We start from the raw sequence: 25,601 nt of genomic DNA on the forward strand, positions 1-25,601 counted from the left end.
GGCTTCTGCAATGAGGCCAGCGTGGCTGGAGAGGGGCGCGTGCAGAGGGTGGGAGCGGAGTCAGAGGGGCGGGGACTGGACTTGAGCTCATGCTCAATGAGGCAGGGGGTCCAGAGGGCACCCACAGGGGAGCACAGGCCCTCGCTTGGCCTTTAACAGCATCCCCCTGGCTGCCACATGGAGAAACGATGGAAAGGATGGAAGCTAGAGACCAGACAGGGCTGTTGCCGGGGGCAGGGCTGGTGGCGGCTCAACCAGGGTGGCAGCAGTGGGGGGTGTGCGAAGGCCTCAAGCCCAACTGTCAGGTTTGCTGACGGGTGGAAGGAGGACAGGGTACAGGACAGTCTCAAGGTACCTGGTCCCCGCCAAATGGAGCCCGGTGCGACCATCACTGAGCCAGGAGGGCTGCCGGCAGCGCGGGCGGGTTCAGGGCCTATGAGGCACCCAAGTGGAGGCTGCGGATGTCAACCCGAGACTTCTAAGCCCAGCGCACTCACAGCTGCGAGGCTGCCGGAGGTCCGGGGAAGCGCGGTCTTCACAGCTTGGTTTTTTAAATCACAGTCACATTCCTGCCAACAGATGTCCCCAGAAAGGCGGTGCAAAGGGTGGAAAGAGAAGGGGCCTAAGCCAGGCCTCTCCCCTCTGTTTCCCCAGTGTCTGGGTAGAGCACTTACTCTTCACAGTTTGAAGATGGAGGGCCCATTTAAGGACCTGGAAAGATGCTTACCAAATTAAATAACTAACTGATCTGAACAATGACCCGACAGTTTCAAAAGGCACACAGTGCTGCCCGCTAAGTGCTCGGGATGAAAATGGAAGCTGAGTCTGACTGGCCTCCAGGCCTCGCTACCAGTTTACAGGGAAGAGGAGAGAGCGAGACATTAAAAAGCGAGAGGGTAAAAAATAAAACCCAGGCCAGTGTCGCCCCTTCCCTGCACAAGACCTGCATTTTTAAAAAGTTAAGAGATTCTTATGGGACAAAACTACAAGACATGAAAACCTTTATTTTCAAAAAGAGAATGTATTTTTACATAAATCTACAACAGAGAATTCCAATGTAGAAAAAATAAACACTCTTCGGGACCCGGCGCTGCAGGGCAAGCGCCTCTCCCGGCGGCACGGGTGGCTCTGGCACCTGCGGCCTCTGGGGACTCCAAGGTCACGACCGAAACGGTGGCACCTCCCGGCCCAGCAGGCTACAGCTCAGGACGCTAGACCCCGCGCTTCAAAGACAAGCCCACCCCGCCGACCACAGCAGTTTATTCCTTAGAAGACATCACACATTTGAACATCTACTTCCAAAAGACGTTGGGGGGAGCGTATTTCCAGATGTCTTTTATAATCTCACCCTGCACGACAGGAACCCTGGAGCATTCTGTGAAGCCCACCCAAGACATCCCTGCTCCCTCCAGGGGGCCTGTCATGACTCCAGGACCCCCGGGAATCTATTCAACCGCACGGCACCGTCCACAACCCTCCGGCCTGGTCCCCGTGACTGGCCTCACCACGGGCAGAGCTGGCCGTTCCAGCTGCACCTCAGACCACATGGCCACCTGCAAACTGCCCCGACAGCTGCCCCAGCCTGGGTGCCTGCCACTTGCACAGCCACGCTGCCTTGCAAAGGGCTCCATCTCAGCATACTCGGGCTGGCACCTTTGGGCTCCCCCGAGCTTCCCAGGGGCCAGAAGCAGGAAGCAGCTCTAGTAAAACTCTGCTCTGCAGCGCGGAGCAGCACCCTCAGCTTCTTCTCCAAACCAGACCAACACGTGGAGAAGCCAGGAAGCTGCAGAGACACCTGGCTCGAGCAGGGCAGAAGCCTGAGGAGGCGAGGATGGAAGGAAGGCTCGCCTCAGGGCTCACACGCACAAAGCCGGCACCTCGGCCCACCAGCCTGAGGTTGGCAATGGGGAGCGGGCACCACTGCGTCCTCAGCCCTGTGTGTCAGGCTAGAGACTAAACCTGGAATTCAAGTTACATGCCAGGCCGGAATCACTCTACGAGCCTCTGCCAGGACAGTGACTTCAACATGCCAACAGAACTCTCTGGAAAGAGCATCAGACCCTCTCCAACTGAGAACAACTCCCGGCTCCTTCACAGAGAGGGCTGCAGCCCCCGCTCCAACAGGCCGGCGCTGCTGACCAGCAGGCACAGACCCGTCTTGCTCTGACCCTGGATCCTGACAGTAAAGAAATGACGGATGCATCACTCAGGGATATGTGTCTTTTGGAAAAAATTCAATCTCCAGGCAACTGTGAGGCGTCTTATAAAAAACTGAGGAGACAAGCTTTGAGTTAGAACGCGGTGGCCACAAGCGTCCACCTTTACTCCCATCCGTGGTGCTACTTGTCGGAGGGACACCAACGCGATAAACGGGTGTGGTGTGCACGTACTATGCTGGCGGCACGTGAACTGAACTTCCAAAACACAGAACCTTTACACGGAAATAACATTACAACATTCTGTGCTTTCCAGAAAGACTTTAAAATACAGTGGGAACTACTACAAGTAGCAATCGGTTAACAGTCTGTGTTGCTGGAACATTCTACTAAACAGAAAAGAGGTGGCCGGTGGGGGGGGCAGCGGGGGGGGGGGAGGCCGGGAAGCACAGGGCGTGTGGCGTGGCTGGTCACCACGTGTGCACCAGGTAATAAAATATCAAAAGGTACAGAACATTGACTGGAAAAAACACAACTCATGATAAACTGAACTTCACCCTTTTGTAATAAAAAATTTAGAATGTTTGCTGACTGTTTAAACACAACATAGACAAGAACTCTTCCCCAGACAGTGTTAGAAGAACTGGCAAGAAATGTCACCAGCAACTTTTAGAACTTCCCAGAGGTACACACTTTTCCCCTCAGCTAAATAATCTTCGAACAGGAGGCTCAAGCCCAGACCCAGGGGACCACCTTGTCCACATCCGTGCTCCGTGCCAAGCCGGCCCCGTCTTGACGGTCCCTCCCAGCACAGCACAAGGGCTTAACAGTCACTCTTCCACAGTTTAATCGTCTTGTCGTTTTCTAGCGCGGCTGACGCGATGATGTTTTCTGTCGGGTGACAAGCCGTGGAGATCACAACGTCTGAAGACAGAGACAGCCAGAGCCTTAGCACCAACTTGGGGCATGGGATCGCCCTCGTGGGTCACCCACATTAACGCGTTCCTACTCCCAGAACAGCCTCCAAATGCCCAAGTGTCCCCCACCCCCCAATACAGAGGGGGACAGGGAGGCAACACCACCAGGTGCTGGTCTCCAGGCCTGCTGGGCAACGTGGGGAGAAGGCGAGTGCGCGCTGAGCCTCGAGATTTATGCTGGGCTTTCTAGGGAAGGGTCTAACACTTTCACTGACTTTGCCCCAGGACAGGGGACTGCCACCCCTGCTCCCTGTGGACAACCACAAGAAGTGGGCACCCGAGAGTGAAGGAGCTGCCCAGAGGGGGCTGGGGTGGCGGGACACGGGCGAGTACCTTCCAGGGCAACCGGGACTCAGGACGGGCAGCAAGGAGCTAACCCACCCGCAGCACCAGGGTTCTGCCCATGGAAACAGGAAGGAGTGCCCGAAAGGAACCAGCTTCTCTAGCACTGGACAGCAGACGTCCTCACTCACTTGGTGGACAAGGGAGCACAGTGAGCCACGAGGCAGGGCATGTGAGAAGCCACAGAGCCACGGCACGTCTTAAGGACCAGGCAGCCTGGGGCGGGGCTGTGGATCCTGCACGTCCCAGCTGTGACCCTGGACAAAACCACCACTTACAAGAATTCTCCAGAAAGGGGATACATCCTCCTCCCGTGTCATCAGAGGGCTGAGAGGTAGACGCAGGCAGCAATCTACTGAAACCACCTTTCTTTCGTTTGTTTAAGAACTTTCGGTGTATAGAACGTGGCATGTGACCTAGCTCACCTGTATGGCCTTGTAATTTCTGTACAATCTCTTTTGTCTGAAGGTTCCAGATGTAAACCAGGTTATCTTCAGACCCAGACACGATCCACTAGTCAATGCAAAAAGATAAGATGAGGGGAGAGAAAAACGAGGCCAGGTCCTGTGTGGAAGGACAGCACCCCACCCGCCCGCAACACAATTCACACCGCCCTTCTGGTAGTTGCTTTGTTGACATGAAAATACACAGAACTTCCACTCCTCCCCAATTAGGGTTCATCTGCTACATTTTCTTATCACTTACATTTCAGACAAACTCACCATCTACTCTAATTACAGCCCCACCCCAACCCGAAGAAGACCCTGTTAAGACCCTGGGGCGAGGGTGTGAGCCAAGGGTCCCTCTGCTCGGGGTGGGATGACCCAGCAGAGCTCCCAGGGCAGCCTGGGCGCGGGTGACCCTCAGAAACAGTCACGTGCCCACCACAGCCCGAGGTGACAGCGCGGCACCAGGCCTCCCAATGGCTTGGCTACCGGAGACGCGGTGGGTCCAGAAGTGGATGGGAGACGCTGCCCCCACCACGCCACAGGGGCGCTTCGTGTCGTGAGCATCGAACAGCATCTCTGATGACAGCGTTGTCACTCCTTGGAAGGAAAAGGTGGAAAGGGGGAGATACTCAGTTGGGGAAACCTACCTTCCCACCAGTAACTGAGAAATTTGCAAATATGCAGTACTTCTCGTTCTTGTGACCCGTGTACGTCTTCAGGCACTGAAAAGGAAAGGCTCAGGGTCAGAACTGCCCGCGTTCCAGATAATCCCCCAAGTTCTAAGCACAAGCATTTTACTGCAGGCTAAACGGAGCCCTCGAAATGACTCTAAGTATGTACAAAACACATGCAGTCAAAAAGCTTTATCCTGCAGACTGGCCAATCCTCCAAATGCCAAGCCTTTAAGAAATCAGCACCAAACCAGCTCAAGGAAGAGCTTTGCAACCAAGTTCCCTCCTGCTCCACCTCCTGGCTGGGCTCTGCTCCCGCCAAAGGCCACACCACAAACCCAGCCCCGGCGGCCCCCCCCGGCGCTCACCTTGCCTTTGCTGTAGTCCCAGAGTTTCAGCGTGCTGCAGGGCAGAGGGAGAGAGACAGGGGGTGAGTCACCTGCACACCTCCGGGGTCTCTCTCCAGGGAGCCGTCTCACCTGCCACCTGGAGCCCCTCCTTCTACCAGAACAGCCCACAGCAGTCGAGGAGAGGCCAGACTCACAAAGTCCAGTAAGTTGGTGACGTAACAGCACAACGTGAGAACGCCAACCAGTTGTGTCAAAGACAGACTTTTTACAAGGAGCAAATGCACAATGGGGAAGGGCTGCTGTCTGGGGTGACAGCAAAGTTCTGGAAATGGATAGCGATGAGGACACCATAGCACTGTGATGGGGATTAATCCCACTGAGTGCTGGGCTTGGAGGAGTTGAGAGGGGAAAGTCTATATTACATGTATGTTTCCACAATTTAAAGGGAAAGAAAAAGTGAGCAACTAAAGAGAAAATGGAAATGAAATGCAATACCTACCCTGGACAGGACCCAACAAGGGAGGAGAAAAGCCCCAAAAGGACACTGCTGGGATATACGAAAAAAGTGGGACAGACTGTAACATTCCTATCAATGCCAGTGTTCCTGAACTTGACCTCTGCCCTTAGGGCAGTTACATAAGCAAACACCCTTGTTCTCAGGAAATGTTCATGGAAGGACACGGACATGTCCAAAGAGCCAGATGTATAGAATCTACTCTAAATGCTCAGAAAACAGGAAGATAGCTGGGCAGATAGACAGGTAGAACGATACGGCAAAAGTGGCAAAATGTTCAAATTGGTGGATCTGGGTATCAGAGTGGGGGTATGTTGGAGTTCTCTGCATGGGGCTTATACTATTTTTGCAACCATCCCACAAGTAGCAAAGTATTACAAAACAAAACATTTCACAAAAGGAAGCTGTTATTGCCCTCACTCAGTGAGCAGCCAGCTTCATTCCCACTGAGAAGGGACGTGGAAAACCCTCTTGGTTCCCAAAACACCCAGAGAGAACATGTTGCGGGTGACACTCACTCCTTTCAGGGGCGGGCATCCACTCTGACAGCTGGGCATCAATGGGCTAACCCCCGACCCTGGAGAATCGGGTCAGCCCAGAAGCTGCAGGCAACCACCCCAATGGCTACCCAAAGGCAACCCAACACCTGCACACAGGGAGCCAGAGCTTCAAGGGCCCCAAGCAGGGGTCGACAAAGCTGACCCTCAACCATCCTGTCCAGCCACTCTTACACGGGAAGGCACGGCCCAGGGTAAGGGGGGTTTGGGTGGGTGGGGGGGGGCGGGACCGGACTCCCAGCAGAGACGGGGCAGGGACCCTCACTCGAGTGTGGTGGTCTATGTGACGGAGGCCGGGGTGTCAGCAGAGGAGCCGGGCACCCCAGGAGTTGAGGCCGCCTGCCCCCACCCGGGAGCCAAGACACTCACTTGTCCAAGGTTGCAGCGAGGATGTATTTGCCGTTCGGAGAGAACTTCACAAAGGACACGGGAGGGTTGTCATCATCTATGCAGAGAGACGGGCTGATGGCTGGTGGCCTCGGCGCGGGCGGGACCCAGCTGCCACCACCCACGCGAGGACAGAGAAGTGACCACCACCGGTGCCGGCACCAAGACGCCTGGGTGCAGGGCTCCCCAGGGCCCGTCCAGGCCGCCTTCACCCGCCACTCAGTGCCCAGTGGTGGGAGCTTCCCGACCCACAGCCCCACAGGCTCCCTAAAGCTTTGGGACAAAGCCCCTCTAAGGGCTCCTGTGCCCAGCCACAGCCAGGCCTCCTCGGGCACAGTTTTCCTTAGAAGACTCACAGGAGAAATTTTGCAAACACCCAACTAAATGGAGAAAACTATCACCACTGAGAAAATAAAAAGCCTAGGGCAATAAATCTCAGATGTTTTCTCATCATGCTTGTTACTACAGCAGAGGAACTTGCTCCTTCTAGAGCTATTCCTCACGCATCGTGCCCACACCTCTGCCCATGGACTCTGGGCCCACGAGCTCAACCCCAGGTAATCCTGGGAAAGCAGACAGGAGGTAAACGGCCGCCCCGCCTCACACGGGTGAGAAAAAGCCAGCACCACCCGGAGTTGCTGTCACCGACAGTGCTCGGCTTCTTGGCCATCCCGTTGTCCTCTGCTGGAAGGACCCAGAGGAGGAGGGGCCCGAGGGAGAGTGCACCCTGGTGTGGGGACAGGGGATGGCAAGGAGGGGCACGCCTCAGGCCCGCCAGAGCCCACTTGGAGGTCTGTGTGCCCTGGTGTGTCCCCAGCACCGGAGAGGGGGTGGCACACAGTTACCACCTCTGGGGAGCCGGGCCTCGCCACCGGGACCCAGGGGCCTCCGCTCCCTCCGGCTGACCACAAACACTGCAAAAGGCATGACAAGGTATGAAGCCTGCAGCGTGCTCTGTTGGGGACACGCTGGGAAGGGCCGGCTCAGACTGCCGGGAGGGCTCACCTCACGCAATGTTCAGGAAGGTCCGACAGCCCTAACCTCTATCTGCTACGCCTGCTAGGGACCTGCTGCTCAAAGTTCTAATTCATGTCCCTGACAGGAAAACTGCTAACGACACACCCTATAGTTCTCTGATTCTACGATCTGAAGCTTCAGGGGGCTGATGAAGCATGCCTATGGCACCTCCCTGTTGGAGCTGTCCTTCAGTGTCACTGCTCAGAGAAGCACGTGAGGCCAGCTGCCAAGAACACAACTGCAACCCAAGCCCCTGGGCACAAGGCCTGGTTCTGGCACTTGCTCACTGGGTAGCCTCAGGCAAGACATTGCACCTCAGTTTCCTCACCTGTGAAATTCTCATTCCCAGACACTCCCAGCCCTGCCAGGGCTGGCATGGAGCACGCGCCAACTGTGTCTGTCCAGATGGTCCCAGGAGAGAGCACAGAGGCAGAGTCCCCAAACCCGGGTAGGGCGGAGGGCCCCAGGGGCCTCAGGGCCAGGCCTGGCAGCAGAGGATGTGGGGTGGGGGACAGCAAGTGACAGGCGGACACTCGCCTCCAGGCTGGCCAGGAAGGTCAGGGGAGGGGAAACGGTCAAGAAAAGGGCAAGGGGCCTCTCAGAGGGTCAGACTTCGGAAACGCTGCCCGCCGGAAGCTGCACTCAGAGCACTCACCGATCAGCGTCTTCAAGCACTGGCCCGAGGCTGTGTCCCATATCCGACTGAAGAGAAGATTTAAAAAGACTTTAAAGCAAGTTACTACAAGTGGCCAGGACAGTGTACAGTCATTAGCCAAACGTAAGCTTTAGGACGAACGCATTTTCTTCTTATTCCATTTGGTTTTCAATTCCAGGCTTTGGTGATTTGTCTGATAATTACTCCCTTATATCCTAGGGTCACAAACAGACCAGGTGCCTCTAGACAAACACAGGAGCCACAGGCAACACACAGGCTCCAAGGCGGTGGACTTTTCAACTCCTTTTCCAAAACTAGCACGTTTACCACAACCGGCAAAACACCATGGAGGAAACACCTACTGCCCTCCCCACCCTGTCCGGCCAGGACCAAGGGCACCGACAGCCTGCCGGGCATCCCTGCAGCTCCTCCACGCCACACAGAGCGCACAGAACGGGGAGAGCGCCCAGCTTTCAGAAAAACAGAGTATCACAGGCCATTTTCTGGACATCTCTCCAGTTAATCACAAAACAGCATCTTCAAATTGCTGTGCAATCCCAGAATGGGTATGCCGGGCTTCCACCTCACTGGTTTCCATTTTTTTTTATTTTCCCCATTATCTTTGGCAACACACACCAGTGCATAGGCGTGTCCACGTTTCTACAGAACAGGCTCACAGGAACAGGCAGGCCGAGGCCAGGAGCATATAAATTTTTATTTTAATTGACACCAAAAGGTTATTTTCTAAGAAGACTCTCCCCCTGTCCCATCCATTTCTGCGCACCCTCGCCCAGAGCAGGCACTCCTCATCCTCTGCCAGCCTGGAGTGAAAACACCACGTTGTGACGGGCACCACGGAGAACTCCGCCTGCCAGTGGGGGTGGGAGAATGGCCCCCCATCTGCTTCAGAGCCCATTTCCCACTCAGCTGCTCCTCCTAATCACCTTGAAGGAAAACTGCCCCATACCAAGGATATCCCTTTTTCTGTCAAAAGCAATAATCTTTTCACCAACCTATTTTGCAAATTTTACTTTGTGAGCTTTTGCTGTATATTTTTTTCTTCTTTTTTGAAAGTCAGATACGATTGCCATTTTCTAAATAATTTTCCGGTTTCCTGTCTTCTTACAAAGATTCTTCCTCAACCTGTGATTATACAAATATTTCCAATTTCTCCCTAATGTTCAGTGTCTGTTTGTAATATTTAGGTCTTTCCTCTGGCTGGAAATAATCCTGCTGGGGGCATGGAGGGTCCACTGTGGGCCGCAGGCGCACCCCGCTGTGCAGAGTCCATCATCGGCTGGGAGACCTGCCCCTGGCGAGACCCCCAGCTCTCCGCCTGTGTTTATTCCTGCACCACCACCACACTGTGTGCTTCAGAATAAACTATCTGGGAAAGGAAAGTCTCCTCCTACCACTCATTTTCTTCATTCTCTCAGCACAGAGCTCAACTATGCCTCTTTAAAGATTTTAAACTTGCCTCATCCAGCTGCAAGATTACCCCGTGGGGATTCTACATGGACTTGCTCTACAGTCACAAATTCAGGACAATGGACTCCGGGACTGGGACAGAGTCAGGTCTTGCCTCCAGACCCCTGAAGCTCTTAGGTGTGTGTCCTTTCATTTTATCATTTTCATCACAAGACGGTCCTGCGCTTTCCGTTAAAGGTATTCCTAAAATATCTTAAGCATTCCTGTCACTATTACAGGGAACTTTTCTCCCATTGTCTAATCAGTACTTCCTAGTTTCCAGAGAAAAACCATAGATTCTTAAACATCTGCCTCGCCAAATTCTGCACGTTTCTGTAACCCGCAGGGCCTGGCTGAAGTCAGGCTCTGGGGCCCCACTGACCAGCCGAGGACAGCAAGCACGCATTTCTCCTGAAAACGGATGTGACCCAGTACCCTCACCACAGGGGGTCATGAGGAGCAAATAAGTGTGGCACTAACACTGGGTTTCAACTTAAAAATGTACAAGTATATCACCCACAGAGAGATCAATAAATCCCTATCCTATTTTCACATAACTCTTATTTTCTTATCTCATCACATTAATCAGAAACCTCAACCAATGTGGAATAAAGGGTAAACGGGTTACGCCTATGGCTCCCAACAGTGGCATTAGTGGCTTTAGCATGTCACCACTAGGATCAAAGTTTCTAGTTTCTGGTAAATAGTCTGCCATATCGGTCTAATTTCACTAAAGAGTCTTCAGTAAGTATGGATGCTCGATTTTATCAGTTACCTTTTGACCTCTATCAATAATAAATCATATGGATGTTTTCCTTTAATTTGAAACAGTGAGACTGATAGATTTCCTGATATTTACGGTGTTATTACTATAATCATTTATTATTTGACTGGCCTCACTTGTCCCTCTCTCCCACGGTGACCGGTCCACTGCAGTGCCCACTTCCCAGGCCAATCAGCAGCCGCGGGTGCCCACCCCTCTGAAGTCCCAGCGTGCTGTTCAGGGGCTGCTCTATGCCTCTTTTACCCTTCCCTGAATTTGTGCTTTTTCTACCTCTTCTCATTTCTAATCTTATTTTTGCTCTTTCCTTAATTAGGCTTCCAAAGGTTTTCATTACTTTATTGGGTTTATCAAAGAAAGCGTCTTATCTTAATTATCTTCTTTTTGTCCTTCATTCCTTTCAGCTTTTACCTTTATACATTCCCTCCTCCTATATTTTTGGTATACTGTTTTTCTTCTTCTAATTTCTTTAGAAAGGTTTTAGGGCAAAATCCACAGGCAATGAATTCAAACGTATAGAAATGGATAGGGGTGACGACTGTTTGTTAATGGGATTATAAGTATCAGAGCTGTATTGAAGGCAAATAGGATTGAAAGGGGTTGTTTAAAGGCATGTATCCCACAGATCAGCACCACAAATTTAGATAGTATTGCATGAAATACTTCTAAGGTATGACACTAGCACAGAGAGTTGACAATAGAAGGATATGTGGAAAAAATCTACATATTGCATACGAAGGACTATAATTAATAGGAATACCATACTAGTATTACACATTATTACAAATTATTATGGATAAATAATTAAGGCTGCCAAGAGCTTCGAGATGTTTTGGGCCATGAGAATTGTTTAAAATGGAGAGTGATGAGGATTGTACAACTAAGTTATGATAATGTGAGATATGGATTATGATGGACATAACATGTGCTAAGTGAACTTAGGAACCCCCAACTTTGTAAGTCAAGCCCTTGATATGGAGGCTTGCTCGAGAGAAACTTATGGTTGTAAAGGGGAAGCTAAGGCCACCTATAATTATGCCTAGGAAAACCTCTTTTGTTGCTCAGATGTGAACTTTTTCTCTCTAAGCACAACTCTGCAAATAAATTCAACACCTTCCCCCCAACATGGGACAGGACCCCCAAGATGAATGAGCCTTCCTGGCAATGTGGGACACAGACTCCAGGAATTAGCCTGACCCTGGCATCGGGGAATTGAGAATGCCTTTTTGACCAAAAGGTGGAAAAGAATGGCAACAAAATAAGGTTTCCATGGCTAACAGAATTTAAATACAGTCAAGAGACTGTCCTGGAGGTTACTCCTATGCAAGCTTCACCTAGATATGCCAAATGACCACAGTATGATAAGCCCAAGTCAACAGCAGTCCTGAAAACCCTAAAGAATACCCGGATCCCTAGTTGAGACTCGATAAAAGTTTCACACACTAAGTTTCTTCTCCAGAAACTTAAATCCTTCAGAGAGCTCCTATGCCAGCTAAGTCCCAAGACTCAGAGGCAATAGTCTCTTCAAGAACATCAACCAGCTGTGTCCCCTTTTCCCATAATGTCAACACCCCTTTCAACAAGAACAGGTTAGGGTGGTCACTGCCTAGACATCCCTGAAGATTGGGAAACTGATTAAACTAGAGGAAGGGGAAGCAACAGACAAGATGGAATTTAACAAACGATTATGAACACTGAATCTCCATATAATTTTCTTTTTCTTAGTTGCTAGGGTATTAGAATAGCTAGAAGGAAAGAACTCAAATGGTGTAACTGGAACACATAGCATCCTTTAAAATTTGTTCTACAGCTACTTGTTAAATTGTAATTTGAAAGCTGTACTTTTTGTATCTATGTTATATTTCACAATAAGTAAATAACTGAAACTATGGTACTATAACTCATAACAATTTTGGAAATTTCCTATATATCTACTTGTTAAATCATACATTGAAAGATATTATCTTTGTGTATAGATGTTATACTTCATAATAAGGAAATATCTGAAACTGTGGCACTGTAACCCATAATACTCTTTGAAATTTGCTCTCTCTTGTTAAATTGAACTTGGAAAGTTATCACTTCTATGTATATATGTTACAGTCTACCAAAAAAAAAAAAATGATGGAAAAAAATGGTGATTCTAAGACTATTCCATGCTCATAAGAAAAAAATTTATTTTCTATTTACAGTCTGCAATGTACCCTGTAAGTAGACAGAATGAACAGCTTATGGTACTATTCATATCTGCTAAACCCAAACCCCCCTCTGACAAAGTCTACAAACAGAATATTAAAATCATTCACAACTTTGTTTTTTAATCAAGTGCTCCTCCTGCTTTTGTATTTTTTGGCTGCTATGGCATTTGGTACATGAACATATATAATTCCCAGGTCTCTTTCATAAATACTATCTGCTCATAAGGTAATATCACTCTCCACCCTGTTTAGTCTCCATGTTTACACTCCACCGACACTAGTGCGTCTTTTGGCTTGCACCTGCTGTAGACCATTTCTCCATCCTTCTATTTTAAGCCTTCATACATCACATGGTTTCAGGTGTATGTTTTGAAGCAACAGGGTCAGAAGGTTGTTTTGTTTCTGTTTAGCTGAATCTGCCAGCCTTTAACAAGTGTTGAACCAAATCCTGGTTTACTGAAATACCTAATACAAGGCATTCCATTTCTTCCATGTTATTTTTACATACATTAGTTGTTACTCTACTTCTTTCTTATTTTTGCTAAGTGCAGACATGTCTCTGGGTCATGTTTTCCTCCCTTACTATCAATTCAGCCACTAACTGCCACCGCCCCTCCTCTGCCTAGTAAACAGGCTGGAAAAAGTTTCTGAATCGCTCCAAATCAGCAAAATACAACTTGAATGCTTTACTCTCCGGCCCTGCCCATCAGGTTCTGCGTCTCTTCCTCCTGGACACTGTGCAGGGCGCATCTGCCAGGCCCAGCCCCTCCTGCTCCTCACCACACCGGTCTTGGGGTCTCTGCTGGTTAACCCCTTAGGACCGGGACCTCCAGTCACTGGCACATGAGGCTGACCGCCACATCACTCCCTCACCTCCAGGGCTTCACTGCCCACTCGCCAAGAGACGGGCAGTGCCCCTTGCCTTCCCCAGCCCGCACCCAGCTGTCTCCATCTGCAGCATCTACCCCTCCCCGAAAGTGTACTGTGAGCGTCTGTGTAAGCTCCTTGAGGGTAAAGACCTCTGTCTCTTCACTGCTGTGACCCTGGGCAGCACACAGAGAATCCCTTCATAAAGATTTGCTGGTTATGATTACATGAAGTAAAAACTGTTCACTTACCAGAGACCATCATAGCTACTGGAAACTATTAAGGATCCATCACGGTTAAAATGAACCTAGGAGGTAAGGAGTGGGAGGGGGAAAGAGATTTATTTTAAAACCACCACCACCAATGGCCCATTAGCCAGACATCCCTCCTCTTCACAAAGGCCCAGCACAGAGCCCATGCAAGCCTAACCACGCACCGAGCAACCAGCAGAGCTATTGCACACTCTGAAGCCCAGGGGTCCCCGGACCCTCCACCAGACACATGAGCAAAATAAACACAACGATCACTGTTACCTGATGTCTCAGGCAAAAGACATGTTTTGTTTCATGATGGATGACTGAGCCATAAAAAGCAACCTGGAAATAGGCCTTGAGTATTTAAATCACTTCACTATGAAAGTGGAGTGTTGCAAAGAAACAAGATGGCCCAGCCCACACGATCCACTCGGCCTCGTGGAAAGGGGTGCAGCTTCTGTCAGTCTGTCCGTCTATCTGTCACTGGGGCAAAGCAGCTTGACCAGGTCAATGTGTTTACAAGCAACTTTCCCTGACCTAACACTAAACAAGGAATGATACGTATCAGGCCAGCACACCCCCCTATTTGGCAACTGCCCTCAGAAGGGAAGCCCAGGGCTTGTTCTCTCACATGAGCATACCCTGGACGGCCACCTAGAAAGCAGAGTCCACGGAAACCAAACCGTGGGGATGCCAGCTCGAGCCGGCGTGAGCTTTTCAGATGGAAGAGATAAGACCTGGTGCTCCCAAGCCTGTGCCTCAGAAGAGGGGCAATGCCCCATTTGCTGCTGGCTCTCAAATTACCCACAGCATTTCAAAACCATTCACTTTACATGAAAGTCTAGGTATGTCCCCAACACTTCCTGATGGAAAGAAGCCACAACCTGGGGGCAGTCCCTTTCTTGTAACTTCATTTTTTTTCTGTTCACTTTTTTCCTAGTTGAATCTTAGTGGGAACAAAAAGAACTACACCAGGGGTTGGCACTCACATCAATTTCTATCATTACTTGCACACTGGGCAGATTATACCTAGGATAAGCCATGTGACAATATCACCTTACTGGAACTCTGCATCCAGCTCTGCGATGTGTACGTCGTACCTCCTATGATGAAGCGCCCAGTGGAATTACTCGGGGAGGGGCGGGCCCTCTGCTTTCTTCTTCTGCCCAGACCAGGGCCCCCTCAGCGCTGGCCCGAGGACGCTCTGAGCTGGGGAAAGTGCAGTGCTGGCAGCTGCCCTGGACATGGCCAGTGTGAGGCTGCATCCTTGGCCTCCCCCTGCTGGGTGCCAGTAGCACTGCCACGATGTGACAACTGACACTGTCTCCTAACCCTGCCAAGGGTCCCCAGGAGGCAAAACTGCACACTGAGCACCTGGAGGGTGGCCCCACCCCCACGTTCTCATTCACCAGGTGCAGGAGACCAGAGAGGTGCATTTCTAAGGAGCTTCCAGGTGACGCTGCTGGCCTCCAGAACCACACCTGGAGCTCCACACTAGACTTCGAAGCAGTACTGGGAGCCACAGGTGTGATTTTCCCTTAGAAACGGTGAAATGTATTTAACCCAATACACCTAGAACACCACATTTCAACATGTAATCAACATAAAAATGCATTGAGGTAATCTCCATTCATACTTATGCTCTCAGTCTTGGGAACCCAGAGTGTACTCACATCTGCAGTGTGTGCCCCCTTGGCCCACACACCTCATGCTCCACCGCCACAGGGGGCTACTGCCCCCACACTGGACAGCGCGGCTCTGGGAGATCCTCCCCAGGAGGAACTCAAGACGCTTTGCAATCGCTTTCGTTTTCTATTTCTACCAGTTGCTGCTCCTGCAGCACCACCTACTTACTGCAGCCTTCTTTTCCTCAGCCTCTCAAGGACTTGCTAACTCGGGACAATTGCTCTAATCACATTCATCCCTTTCTCAATTTGCAAAAGAGGCCTTTTGTCAAGGCCACCATGCCAGGTAGTAAAGGAGTTGCCAGGTCCCAAAATTCACCACATCCATCTCCGTGCTTTGCTTTTTCCCACCCATCCCCCCAGCCACATCTAAATCTTAACCCCCAACATGTGGCAGGCTTTCCCAGTCAGCCAGAGCCCATGGGGGCAAAGCCGCTGGAAGTACACAGCCCACACCATGCCATCCAGCAGCAGGCCACCAAAGTACATGCTGCAAGACCCGAGGAAGACACCAAGGCGGAGCCTAATGGGCACCAGATCCCAGCTTTCACCAACGGACAAGAGTGGCCCTGTGAGGAGTCAGCCTGGCAGACAGGTCACCAAGTGCCAAAACACCGAGGCAGCGAGCCGTGGGGTGAACTTAAGGAAAAAACCCAGGAGGCCCACCAAGAGACAAGAGTGGCTTGGACATGAGTGGAAGGACAGGGGTGGGGAGAAACCCTGACGTTTCTAGCACCAAAATACTTCTGTTAAGCTAGATGTTTGCATTTGGACACAGCATCTCCCTTGTAAACATCTATCCTGTGGAAATCATCACCAAGTAAGCAAAGAGGTACAAGAGAGGACACTACATTCCCTGTAATCACGAAAACGACTGGAACACGAACCATGAATGATGACGCTGTGGCCCAGTGGGCAAAGGATGGCAGGTAGGGCAACACACAATGACGGGCAAAGACGCCCAGGAGCCCTTCCATGATGGGAGCCAAGCTGTGCGTGGTGCACTGTTGCCACTATTTACAAAGAAGGGGGTATGAGGGAGGTAGGAGGGGAAGTATCTATCAACAACCAACTCAGAGGGATGGGCCCCAAACTGTTAGCGGCTGACCCTCCCTCTGGGGTGGAGGCTCAGGAGATTCTGATTTTCTACTTTTTACATTAGCTGGCCCCTCCCCTCCCCCCCAACGAACAAAGTCTGTCCCCCCACTAAAACACACACAGAACACCCCTTTTTTCTTTCAACTTGCAGACCCACATCTACACTCACGCTTCTAGCTATTTCACGTGTATTCCTTTGCTATCCCCAAGCTGAAAGCCAGTTCTGCTCTGACAATGACCCAACGGCTGTGTTCCTCTCCACAGCACACCCCCTGTCCCACAGTGACACCGGAGCAGCCCGCACCAGCCAGATGCTGAGCTTGCTGCTCTGCGTCAGGGCTCTGCATGAGGTCTCATCTCACCCACAGACCTCAGTGTGCCAGGCACCACCTGCTGGGAAGAAGCACCCTGCTCACACGTGACCCATTCGACCTTCCAAAAAAAAGCAAGCTTTGCTGGGAAACAGATGCAGACTCCTTCAGCAAAGGAAACTTTTGGCCATTTAAAGGAGCAATACACATTATTTTGTATAATATAATCCTGTTACTTTTGTTTTCACACACCTGGCAAAATGTGGGACCATGACCACACACGCAGCCAGGGAGCTTCTGACTGGTCTCAACCCTGGGTCAGCCTCACCCTCTTCCACCCCCACCCCATTAGCCAAAGTCAGCTCTACTCAAAACCCCCACTTCACCCGGGCCACACCTCCAAACGCATGGCTCCCTCTTCTCAAAGCACACTTCTGGGCCAAGCCACCATCAGTCTCCTCCAAAACTCGATCTGGGGCTGACTCCCCCAGAAGCCCCACTCAGCACTCAGGGTCCCCGAGTGCTTGCCCACCAGTCCCTCCACTAAAAACAGGGCTGGGGCTTCGGAAGTGTCCCCAGGCCCATCCCATAACCATCACCTATTGCTTGGGTCAAGAACAACAGAACTGGCCACGAACCACAAGGGCACGTGAGGACTTACAGCCGAGACGGGGTCCGAGTGAGCAGGTAAAGTCTTGAGGCACTTCCCTGTTTTGACATCCCATATCCTCACACTTTCATCAAACTGCAGACAAAAGGACAGATTAAAGCGATTCTGAAGGAAGAAGGTGACAGCTCTCCAGAACCCAGCACCTGCCTCAGCCTCATCCTCCCCATTCATATTTAGCACACAGGGCACCTGCACCTCCCACCCAAGGAGACCCAGATGCACTTACGGATCCTGAGACAATGAGGTTGGACTGGGGGTTGAAGTTACAGCAAAAGACGTAATTACTGTGTCCCTTCAGGGTTTTCAGACACTTTCCCTAAAAGAGGTATTGTGAGATTCAGTTTTCCCCAGGGGTGACCTTCCTGCACAGGGGCAGTCAGGGAAATCCCCCCACCCTGCCCACGACCAAAGCTTCAAACACAGGGAGTGACAAACAAGACCTTCCAGGGAGCTGCTGCTCCCCAAAGCCAACTGACTGCCACCTCTCACACCCTCTTCATCAACTGCACAGCTTCACATAGGAGAGGAACAAGAAGGCGCTGCTTACCGAGCTCACATCCCATATCTTTAAGGTTTTGTCATCTGAGGCAGAAACTAGGAGGTTGGAATCTGACGACCAGGCTACATCTGATATTCCCTTGGGGGAGAAAAGACAGGGTTATCGTCTTGGGGTCACCAAACATGATTAACCAGCAAAAGGTCAAAGTTCCAAACATCCATGTAAAGGTGAGTAAGCCCCAGTCGCTCCGCTCTCAGGGAATCTTCTAGCTAATGTTGACCACAAAGAACCACTACACAGGCCCCAGAGGAAAAGCACCCACTCTGTGCTCTGCCCAGAAAACACAAAAGCAAAGAAATACCAAAAACATGGTGAAAAACTTAGGCTTTAACCTCAAGACTGCCCCCTGCCCACCTGACTACTTTAGCCCCACTGTTCAACTGTCCATTTCATTTTGCCCTTGATCCAATAGGACAAAAACCTACCAACTTGTGACCAGATATGGTTTTCTCAAATTTTCCATCATATGCTCCCCAGATTTTAATGAGTTTATCAGCAGCTGAAAGAAAGTAATAAAAAGAACAGAATGTCAGAGAGCAACGTAGTTGTCCGGCCTCGCAGCTAGAAGATCAGAGTCCAAAGTCAGGCTTTTCCTATAACGTGAACCCCCAGTGACTAACATGAATCACCCCAGAATCCACAAGCCTGTGTCAGGTGCAGGAAAGAGCTGCTGCATCGGGAGGCATAAGGCAGGCAGCCCCATTCTTGGGAGCCTCAGCACTCAGTGCCTTTCCTCTCTCTGCCAGGCCCCTCGCCCTGGCAGCATCAACAGGCACAATTTATTTACAGTTACAGCACGGGCACATAGCCTGCAGCAAATGGCCCCTTGGAGTGTCAGAAAGTCAACCATCCTGCCCTCCCCCCAGTTTCATGTCGGCAGCTCACACGGCCCCTCCCACAGGTGACATCCTCAACGATACTCACAAGAACTTGCCAGCCACTCTCCGTTGGGACTGAATTTCACAGAGGACACAGCTTTTGTGTGGCCAGCCAAGGTGAATTTCAGAGCATAGTTTGGTTTGACAGGTGTAGGCTGTTGGAAAGACGGCACAACTTAAATGTGAACAAAAAGTAACGGCCACTGTCCAATTCAATTGCTTACCAGTTTGGATTTGATTTCCAAAAGTTAATCTCAGACCTCTTTTTGAACTCCAAATCTATATTCTAAGTGCCTACAGGAAATCTCTACCCAGATGTCACATCTCAAATTGAACATGACTAAATCTGAGCTCGTTAATTCCACCCCACACAAACACCCGCCTTCTCCTGCTTCACCTCATGGTCCACCCCACCCCACCTCCAAGTGGTCGTGTCACCGGGACACTGCTACGTCACACAAGTCCCTCAAGTTCTGGCTTTGGCCCAGCCTCCCCAAAAGCAAACCTAAAGGCACTGCTCCCTTTGTTAAAGGTCTCAGTTTGCCTCTTGTCTCATTTGCAGACCTGGCTAAGCAGCACAATCTGGGGCTGGGGAGAGAGGGTACTTATTAACTGTTTTCTGGGTCCCACTCTCACAACTTCCTACAGTCACAACCAAGAACCTGTATCTTTGACAAAGCTCCATCTACATGTTTAATTACACTCCCTCCTCAGTAAACAGATTTTGGGACATAATAAAACACTTGATAGATAGGTGGTCAGTGAATAAAACTTGGTGGCAATATTTAACTGAGTAGCAGAGAATAGACTTATGGGCTTGAAATGATATTTCCAAGAATCTTTAAGCCTATTTTCCCCAGGAAGCTCCCCGAGAAGCCCTTTCCAAACACACCTTGCTCTGAGTGGCAGAAGACGATGGGGCTGGCTGTGCTCTGGCTGCCTCCGTCTCCGGCTTCTTCTCCTCTGTGGCCATGGCTCTGAAGCCCACCAGGGAGGAGGCGCAGATGGAGAGGTGCACAGCTTCCAGCAGAAGACTCAGTGGAAAGAGGCCAGCCACTAGCTGAAGCCTATAGGGGACACAGGCCAAGAAACAGACCACACTTTTAAAACAGTATCCAGGAGTAAGTGAAAAAATAAACAACAAACAAACAAAAAACACGGACCACCATATTGAGCCTTGTAGCAACAAACTGTTCCAACTCGGAACCTAACTATATTATCCTATATTCCGCTTCACCAAAATATCCCTACACTCACCCTTTCTCAAAGAACCCACACTTGAAGGATACTTCCTATTTTGTGTCCAGTGGTCTGCAGGAATATAGCATGGTTCACACAAAATGCAATTTTCTTCAAAAAGCCCAAAGGTTTCTTGACAGAAAACTAACATGCCAAATTATAGGAGACTAAGCGTCAGGGTATAGAAGTTTGGGAAGTCATCCAAATCCTAAAATGCATCCCAAGTGATAAGCTATTGTTAATGCCATGTCTGAAAACACAGAACACACGCCCAGCGGTCCTAAGCCGCACAGGTAGGCTTTGCTATTGCAAGGTACTGGCTGCAGAGGCAAGGCTGCATTCCAGGATGCTAACAGCCTACAAGGCTCTCCGTCCCTAGTGAGAAAGCTACACAACACAGCTGAAAAAAGCAAACCTGAGACAACTATGCCTGCTGGAGGTTCCACCTCTGGCCTGCTGTAGAAAAAGCACAGCACCGATACTGGGCAGACAAGAGCCACACTGCAAGAGAGGGAAACAAGACTGCAGCTCAATTAGGCTTCAGCTTGACAAGAGGAATACCCACAACCTGTGCAGTAAGTGATCAGTTTCCTCTGTCCCTGGAATAGATTCCATTCTTCGGATTCATCTCCTAAAAGCACACGAGGTTATTCCAAAATGAGGGAAACCACTAATAAAAAGGAGAGCTGCCAAGCCATTTTGCAAATATCACTGGCCATCCAAAGCCCAGAAGCTAGTACTATGTCTAACCTAGTGAGTTTACACATGCAAATTCTAGCTTAAGAGCTAAAGTCGGCAGTCCTGCACAAGCTCCCTGAAACACTAAGGTGAAATGGAAGCCATCAGAAAAGCCCATGCCCCAGTCTTCATCCAAAGAAAGGGAGAAAAATCACACTGTGACACACACTGGGCAGAGTACACATGCAGCAGCCCTCAGTCTACCTGCAGCAAAGATTCCCTGTCCTAGGACGGCTCCCAAAGCCCGAGTCTGAGTGGGAAAGAAGGGCAGTTCCCACTAACCTGCCAAGGGGCAAAGTGCTGGCACAAAATTGATTATCCTTGATGCAACCTGGCTAGTGCCAGTTTAACTCAACTGCTGCCCTCTCCTCTGTGGGATGGATAAGCAGGGGAGCGTGGCGCTAAGGAAACCTATGCTTAGGAATAGAGCTGCAAAGTCTGCTTCAAAGGCCCCAGTAGATAAGGAAGCCCAGATCACAGCAGAGCTAAGTGAGCATGGCAGATGTCTGCCCACCCAAGCCCAATACTGGTGGGAACAGAAGAGGCTGCAGGGGCTGGTCACTATACCCACACAGGTGAAAAGGGCAGCTCCTTTTAGCATAAAGTCAGCCCCATCTGGAGGTGAAGCGTGGCTCCTGCCATCAAGGCACTGCTCACAGGTGAGGAGCAAGCCCGGGGTTTTAAAAGAGGTATTCTTATAGCAAAAGTGCCCCACTCTGGGGTCTCTCTGACATTAATGTGCAAAAAAATCAACTTGAGAGCTAGGCTTTCAAGAATACATATTTCCTGATCCAATGCCCCAAGATTCTGCCTCACTGGTTGGGTCCAGGGCTGTGCACTTCTCAGGAATACACAGCTGATTCCATGGAACGGCTTTTGAAAAACCACCATTTGAGGGATGGGGAACTAGATCTTTGGAAAGGAGTGGTACTAAAGGCAAGCACCACCAGGGTGAGGGAAAGGAGATGAGGTCTTGCCCTCCAGAGCAGGTGCTGCATGCCCTTAGCATCCATGGCAGCCTGCCCACCTAAGGCAGAGCTTTCCAAACCTCAGAGTGCTCTCTGGGGCTGCTTGTAAAAGGCAGATTCCTGGGCTCCATTCCAGAGGATGACACCTCACATGTGGGGAGTAGAAGATACTCTGCACATTTCAAGAGGCCCCCGGTGATCTGCAGGTGGCCATCCAGCGGTGGGCTGGGGGACTCTGCTCTGCCGCTCCCTGGGTTCTTGGACCCTCCTCCTTCCTATCTGCCCTCCCAGCAGGGCTGGGCCAGCCTCAGGCACAGAGTCTAGCACAGAACCTGCCGGAGCAAAGCTAAGGAAAGCGTTTGCTGAAGAGAGCTGGTAAACGAGCAGAGTGGGGAGAAACTCATAAAAGAAAACTGGTAAGGCATGTCTTCTAAGCACCCAAGATGGCTTTCATGGACCAGATGACGACAAAGGGTCTTAAGCACCACAGCAGGAGGGATGGTAGTTTCTCCCTTGGTGACACAGGACACTAACTCAGGGGAGCCCCTCCGGGGACTCCGGACTCCTAGGAGAGAGACTGAGACTAGCTGCCTAGGGCTGAGGGGGGTCCAGCAGGGTCAGGGTGGAGGTTGGGGGGTGGAGGGCAGGTGTCCAAAGGAAAGCTCACCCCTGTCTGCACTCAACCGCGTGCACCATACCCAGGCACTTAACTGGCTACGTGGATTGGGGGTCTTTTTCTGGTAGAGCAGTGGAGGAAAAGGGGCGTTGTAAGGCATGCCCGCTGGCTGCAAGGAAAAAGAACTCACGACCCCTCGGGTTTACTTGTCACTGGCCCGCCGGGGGCGGGTGGGCGAGGCCAGTGGGGTCCACGGCCCATAATGGGTCACCGCGGGGGACATCCGGAAACCCAGGGAGGTTTAAGGGGGGACATTTGGGGAGACGGCGAGCGAGGAGAGGAAAGGATCTCCACGGGCGGGACTGCCGCGTTCAGGAGCCGGGCGTCTGGCCCGAGACGGGGGTCCTGGGGCGGGACGCGGAGTGGGGGGAGGAAGGCGGCCTCACGGGGGGCTCTCCACAGGGAGGGCCTGTCCCCGCCGCGGAGGCAGCTGGGGGGTCGCCGGGCAGGGCAGAGGCGCCCCGGGAGCGGGCTGCGCGGAGCGGCCGCGGCGGCTTGGGCGCGCCGGAGCGGGCTGGGCCGGAGCCGGGGCCCGGGGCGGGCCAGGGAACACGTGTGGCGGCGGGGAACGGTTTGGGGGTGCACCGGCGTCGTGCCCGCCTCTCCCCGGGCTTCCCGCCCGCCGCGCGGGGACGGCCGTCCGCTTACCTGCCGGGCCGCAGCGGCGGCGGGGCCGAGGCGCTCGGGACGTCGCGTCGGCCGCCGCCTGGGCGAGAGCACGGGCCGAGCTCGACGCGGCTGCAGCTCCGGCGGGCGCCAGGCGGCGAAGGTGGGGGGCGCCCGGCAGCGCGCGTGCGCGAAGGGAGGAGGCGGCGTCCTGGGGGCGGGGTAGCCGCACAAAGCCAGCCTCTCGCAGGAGCGCTACGGCGAGCGGCAAGGGGCAGAACGCCTCGGGCACGCCAACGCCTTAAAGAGACAGTATGCGCGCGTGCTTCCCGCTTGAAAGCGTTAAACCTACGAGTCGGCTGATGCAGGCCCTTCTTTCCCTTCATTTTAAAAAAATGGAGGTATAATCTATGTACAGGAAAGGGCCAATGTGCCCTCAAATTTCCACCCACCGAGCACGGCCGGCAGCCATAAGCCCTCCTTCCGCATTCTGAGGAGGTGGCGTGGCTCCTCCGTTTTTTTCTCGGAATCAGGGCCGCCTCGGGAAGCAGTTTCCTTCTTTATTATCGTTCGTATTGAAGATAGCGGCAGGTAGCGTTTAGAGAGCATCCGTGGCGCCGCCCTGGGCAGAGTGCCCTGATGTGTAGCATCTCAATTAATGCTGACAGGCGACAGGTAGTCAGACCTTCCTGGGCTGGAGAGGAGAAGCCCGAGCTCCGCGCAGCGCGGTGCCCCGGACTTGGCCCGTGGGGCCGCGAGCCCTTCCTGCACCAGCTCCCCTGCCCAGCGTTGCAACTTGAAAAGAGATCTCAGTCCCGCACCTTCTCCCCTGAGCCTGCTGGAAACAAGAAGCAATGCTAAGAATTATGTGTGCGTGCTGCTCTGCAGGCTGCAAAGCCGTTTCCCTCCAGGCCCCACGCCCGCCCCCTCCAGCAGGCATTACCACCTCCATGTACAGATACGGAGGGGAGGCCCAGCACAACGGACCAGCTGGGCCAGAGCTTGGAGCCCCAGCTTCTGGCTTTCTCTCCTGCACATTTCTCACCCAGCTGCCCACTTCTGCTACCCGCATGGGGCTTAGAATCTTGGAGGTGCTCGTGGTCTCCACAGCTTCACAGCCTCAACCAGGCCAAAAAACATAGTCTCTTATTTTCCAAATAAATGGAACACCAAATATGGCACGGGAACTGTGCGAGCAAGGGACTGGGCATTTGAATGGAAATGCCCAGGGAACATGAGGTGTGTCGTTGTCATAGATACGGAGCCGGAAGAGTGGCCGCTGATCTGAAGCCCTCCTCCCAGAGAGGACACAGGGCTGGCCCCGGCTTGGCTCCATGTGGATCTGTGTGCCCAGCCAGCCTCGTCGCCTTGGGGCAGGTGCCCTGGAGCGTGAGGCGGTGATGCCCCAAGGTGAACAAAACCAGTTCTGGGGTGAAGGAGTGCACCCCTGCCTGAGCCCCTCATGGACTCCCCTTCATCCTCAAACAGCCCTCCCCTCCTTCACTCCTCTCCATCCCCACCTCGGTCACTGCAGGGCCCCCAGACTGGCCCTTTCCACACCTCTCTCTGAAGTGCAGAGAGGGGAGCTTTTCAAAATCCAACTCTGATTGGTCATTCCCTAGTTTGAGACCCAGAAATGGTTTCCCATCACCCTCGGGTCAAAATCCAAGCTCTGTTGACAGGGTTGACAAGACCTGCCTCCCCCTCCAGCCCAGGACCCACCCTAAACTGCAGTTCCAAACAGCTAACTCAGGTTCCCAACTTCCCCTCCCGGGTATTTCCATCTTGCCTCCATCCTCTCCCCTGGAGGTAGAGCCATCCAGCGAAACTGAGAAAATCCTTTAACTCGGTTGATTGTTTTGCAATCCATGCCTCCAGTCATAGCTAAAATCCTGAAACCAAATAACACAGTGGGTAGAGCAGTTGAACGGATATAACCCATTTGCTTTATTATCTAAGTTGTAAATCCTTTTATATCCCTCCCAAAGAGTTGTCAGGCTCAGAAAAACCACAAGTGGAAACGGAACAGAGGAAAAGAACTAAAGAAAAGTAGAAAATACTTTGGTGTTTTTGTTTTGTTTTCAGAACATTAACTGTTCTTAGGCCAGCAGAGGTGAATTAGTTAATGAAACTGTTTCCAGGAACAATTTTTATAAGTTCCTAGGAAGTTTCTCCCCACCCCCACTCAAGGCTGTCCATCACCAGAGCAATGCCATGAGCCTGCCTGGTACCCTCAGGGCTTAGACTGGTCCTTCCACCAGCCAGTGTCCTCTGGGGCTTCAGGATCTTCCCCAGATCCACCCAGCTGTATTTCCACTGCCCCCGGTTCCTCCCCCTTGGAAACACTCATCTCCTTTCGTTGTAATTCCTGGCTCAGTGTCTCCTAGCCTGGCTGAGCTGGGTGGGGACAGAGGCAGAAGGAGGAGAAGAGATGAGATCCAGCATTTATTGAGCGCTTCGTGCCTAATTCTATATCAAGTTTATTATATATATATATATCTCCTTGCACCCTCAAAACAACCCTTTGAGAT

General features: G+C 51.7%; 1 protein-coding gene across 2 annotated transcripts; it reads right to left on the bottom strand.

The window, feature by feature from the left end:
• Positions 1 to 984: 984 nt before the first annotated feature.
• Positions 985 to 23,233, bottom strand: WDR5 (WD repeat domain 5). Of its 2 annotated transcripts, XM_037797919.1 has the most exons (14): positions 23,113 to 23,233; positions 19,736 to 19,910; positions 18,890 to 18,998; positions 18,391 to 18,464; positions 17,954 to 18,043; positions 17,633 to 17,722; positions 17,398 to 17,481; positions 13,640 to 13,695; positions 8,076 to 8,122; positions 6,386 to 6,461; positions 4,964 to 4,997; positions 4,572 to 4,646; positions 3,901 to 3,988; positions 985 to 3,080 (listed from the first exon to the last, which is right to left on the bottom strand). In XM_037797919.1, exons 2-14 carry the CDS (start codon positions 19,814 to 19,816, stop codon positions 2,980 to 2,982), a joined length of 1,005 nt encoding a protein of 334 aa, XP_037653847.1. In that variant the 5' UTR covers positions 19,817 to 19,910; positions 23,113 to 23,233; the 3' UTR covers positions 985 to 2,979. The 2 variants fall into 2 exon arrangements, with proteins under 2 accessions (XP_037653847.1, XP_037653848.1); XM_037797920.1 differs by lacking the exons at positions 985 to 3,080; positions 3,901 to 3,988; positions 4,572 to 4,646 and adding an exon at positions 4,037 to 4,521 and having other exon boundaries at positions 4,969 to 4,997.
• Between the last annotated feature and the right edge of the window lie 2,368 nt (positions 23,234 to 25,601).

The sequence above is a fragment of the Choloepus didactylus genome, chromosome 10, assembly GCF_015220235.1.
Source record: "Choloepus didactylus isolate mChoDid1 chromosome 10, mChoDid1.pri, whole genome shotgun sequence".
NCBI lineage: Eukaryota > Metazoa > Chordata > Mammalia > Pilosa > Megalonychidae > Choloepus > Choloepus didactylus.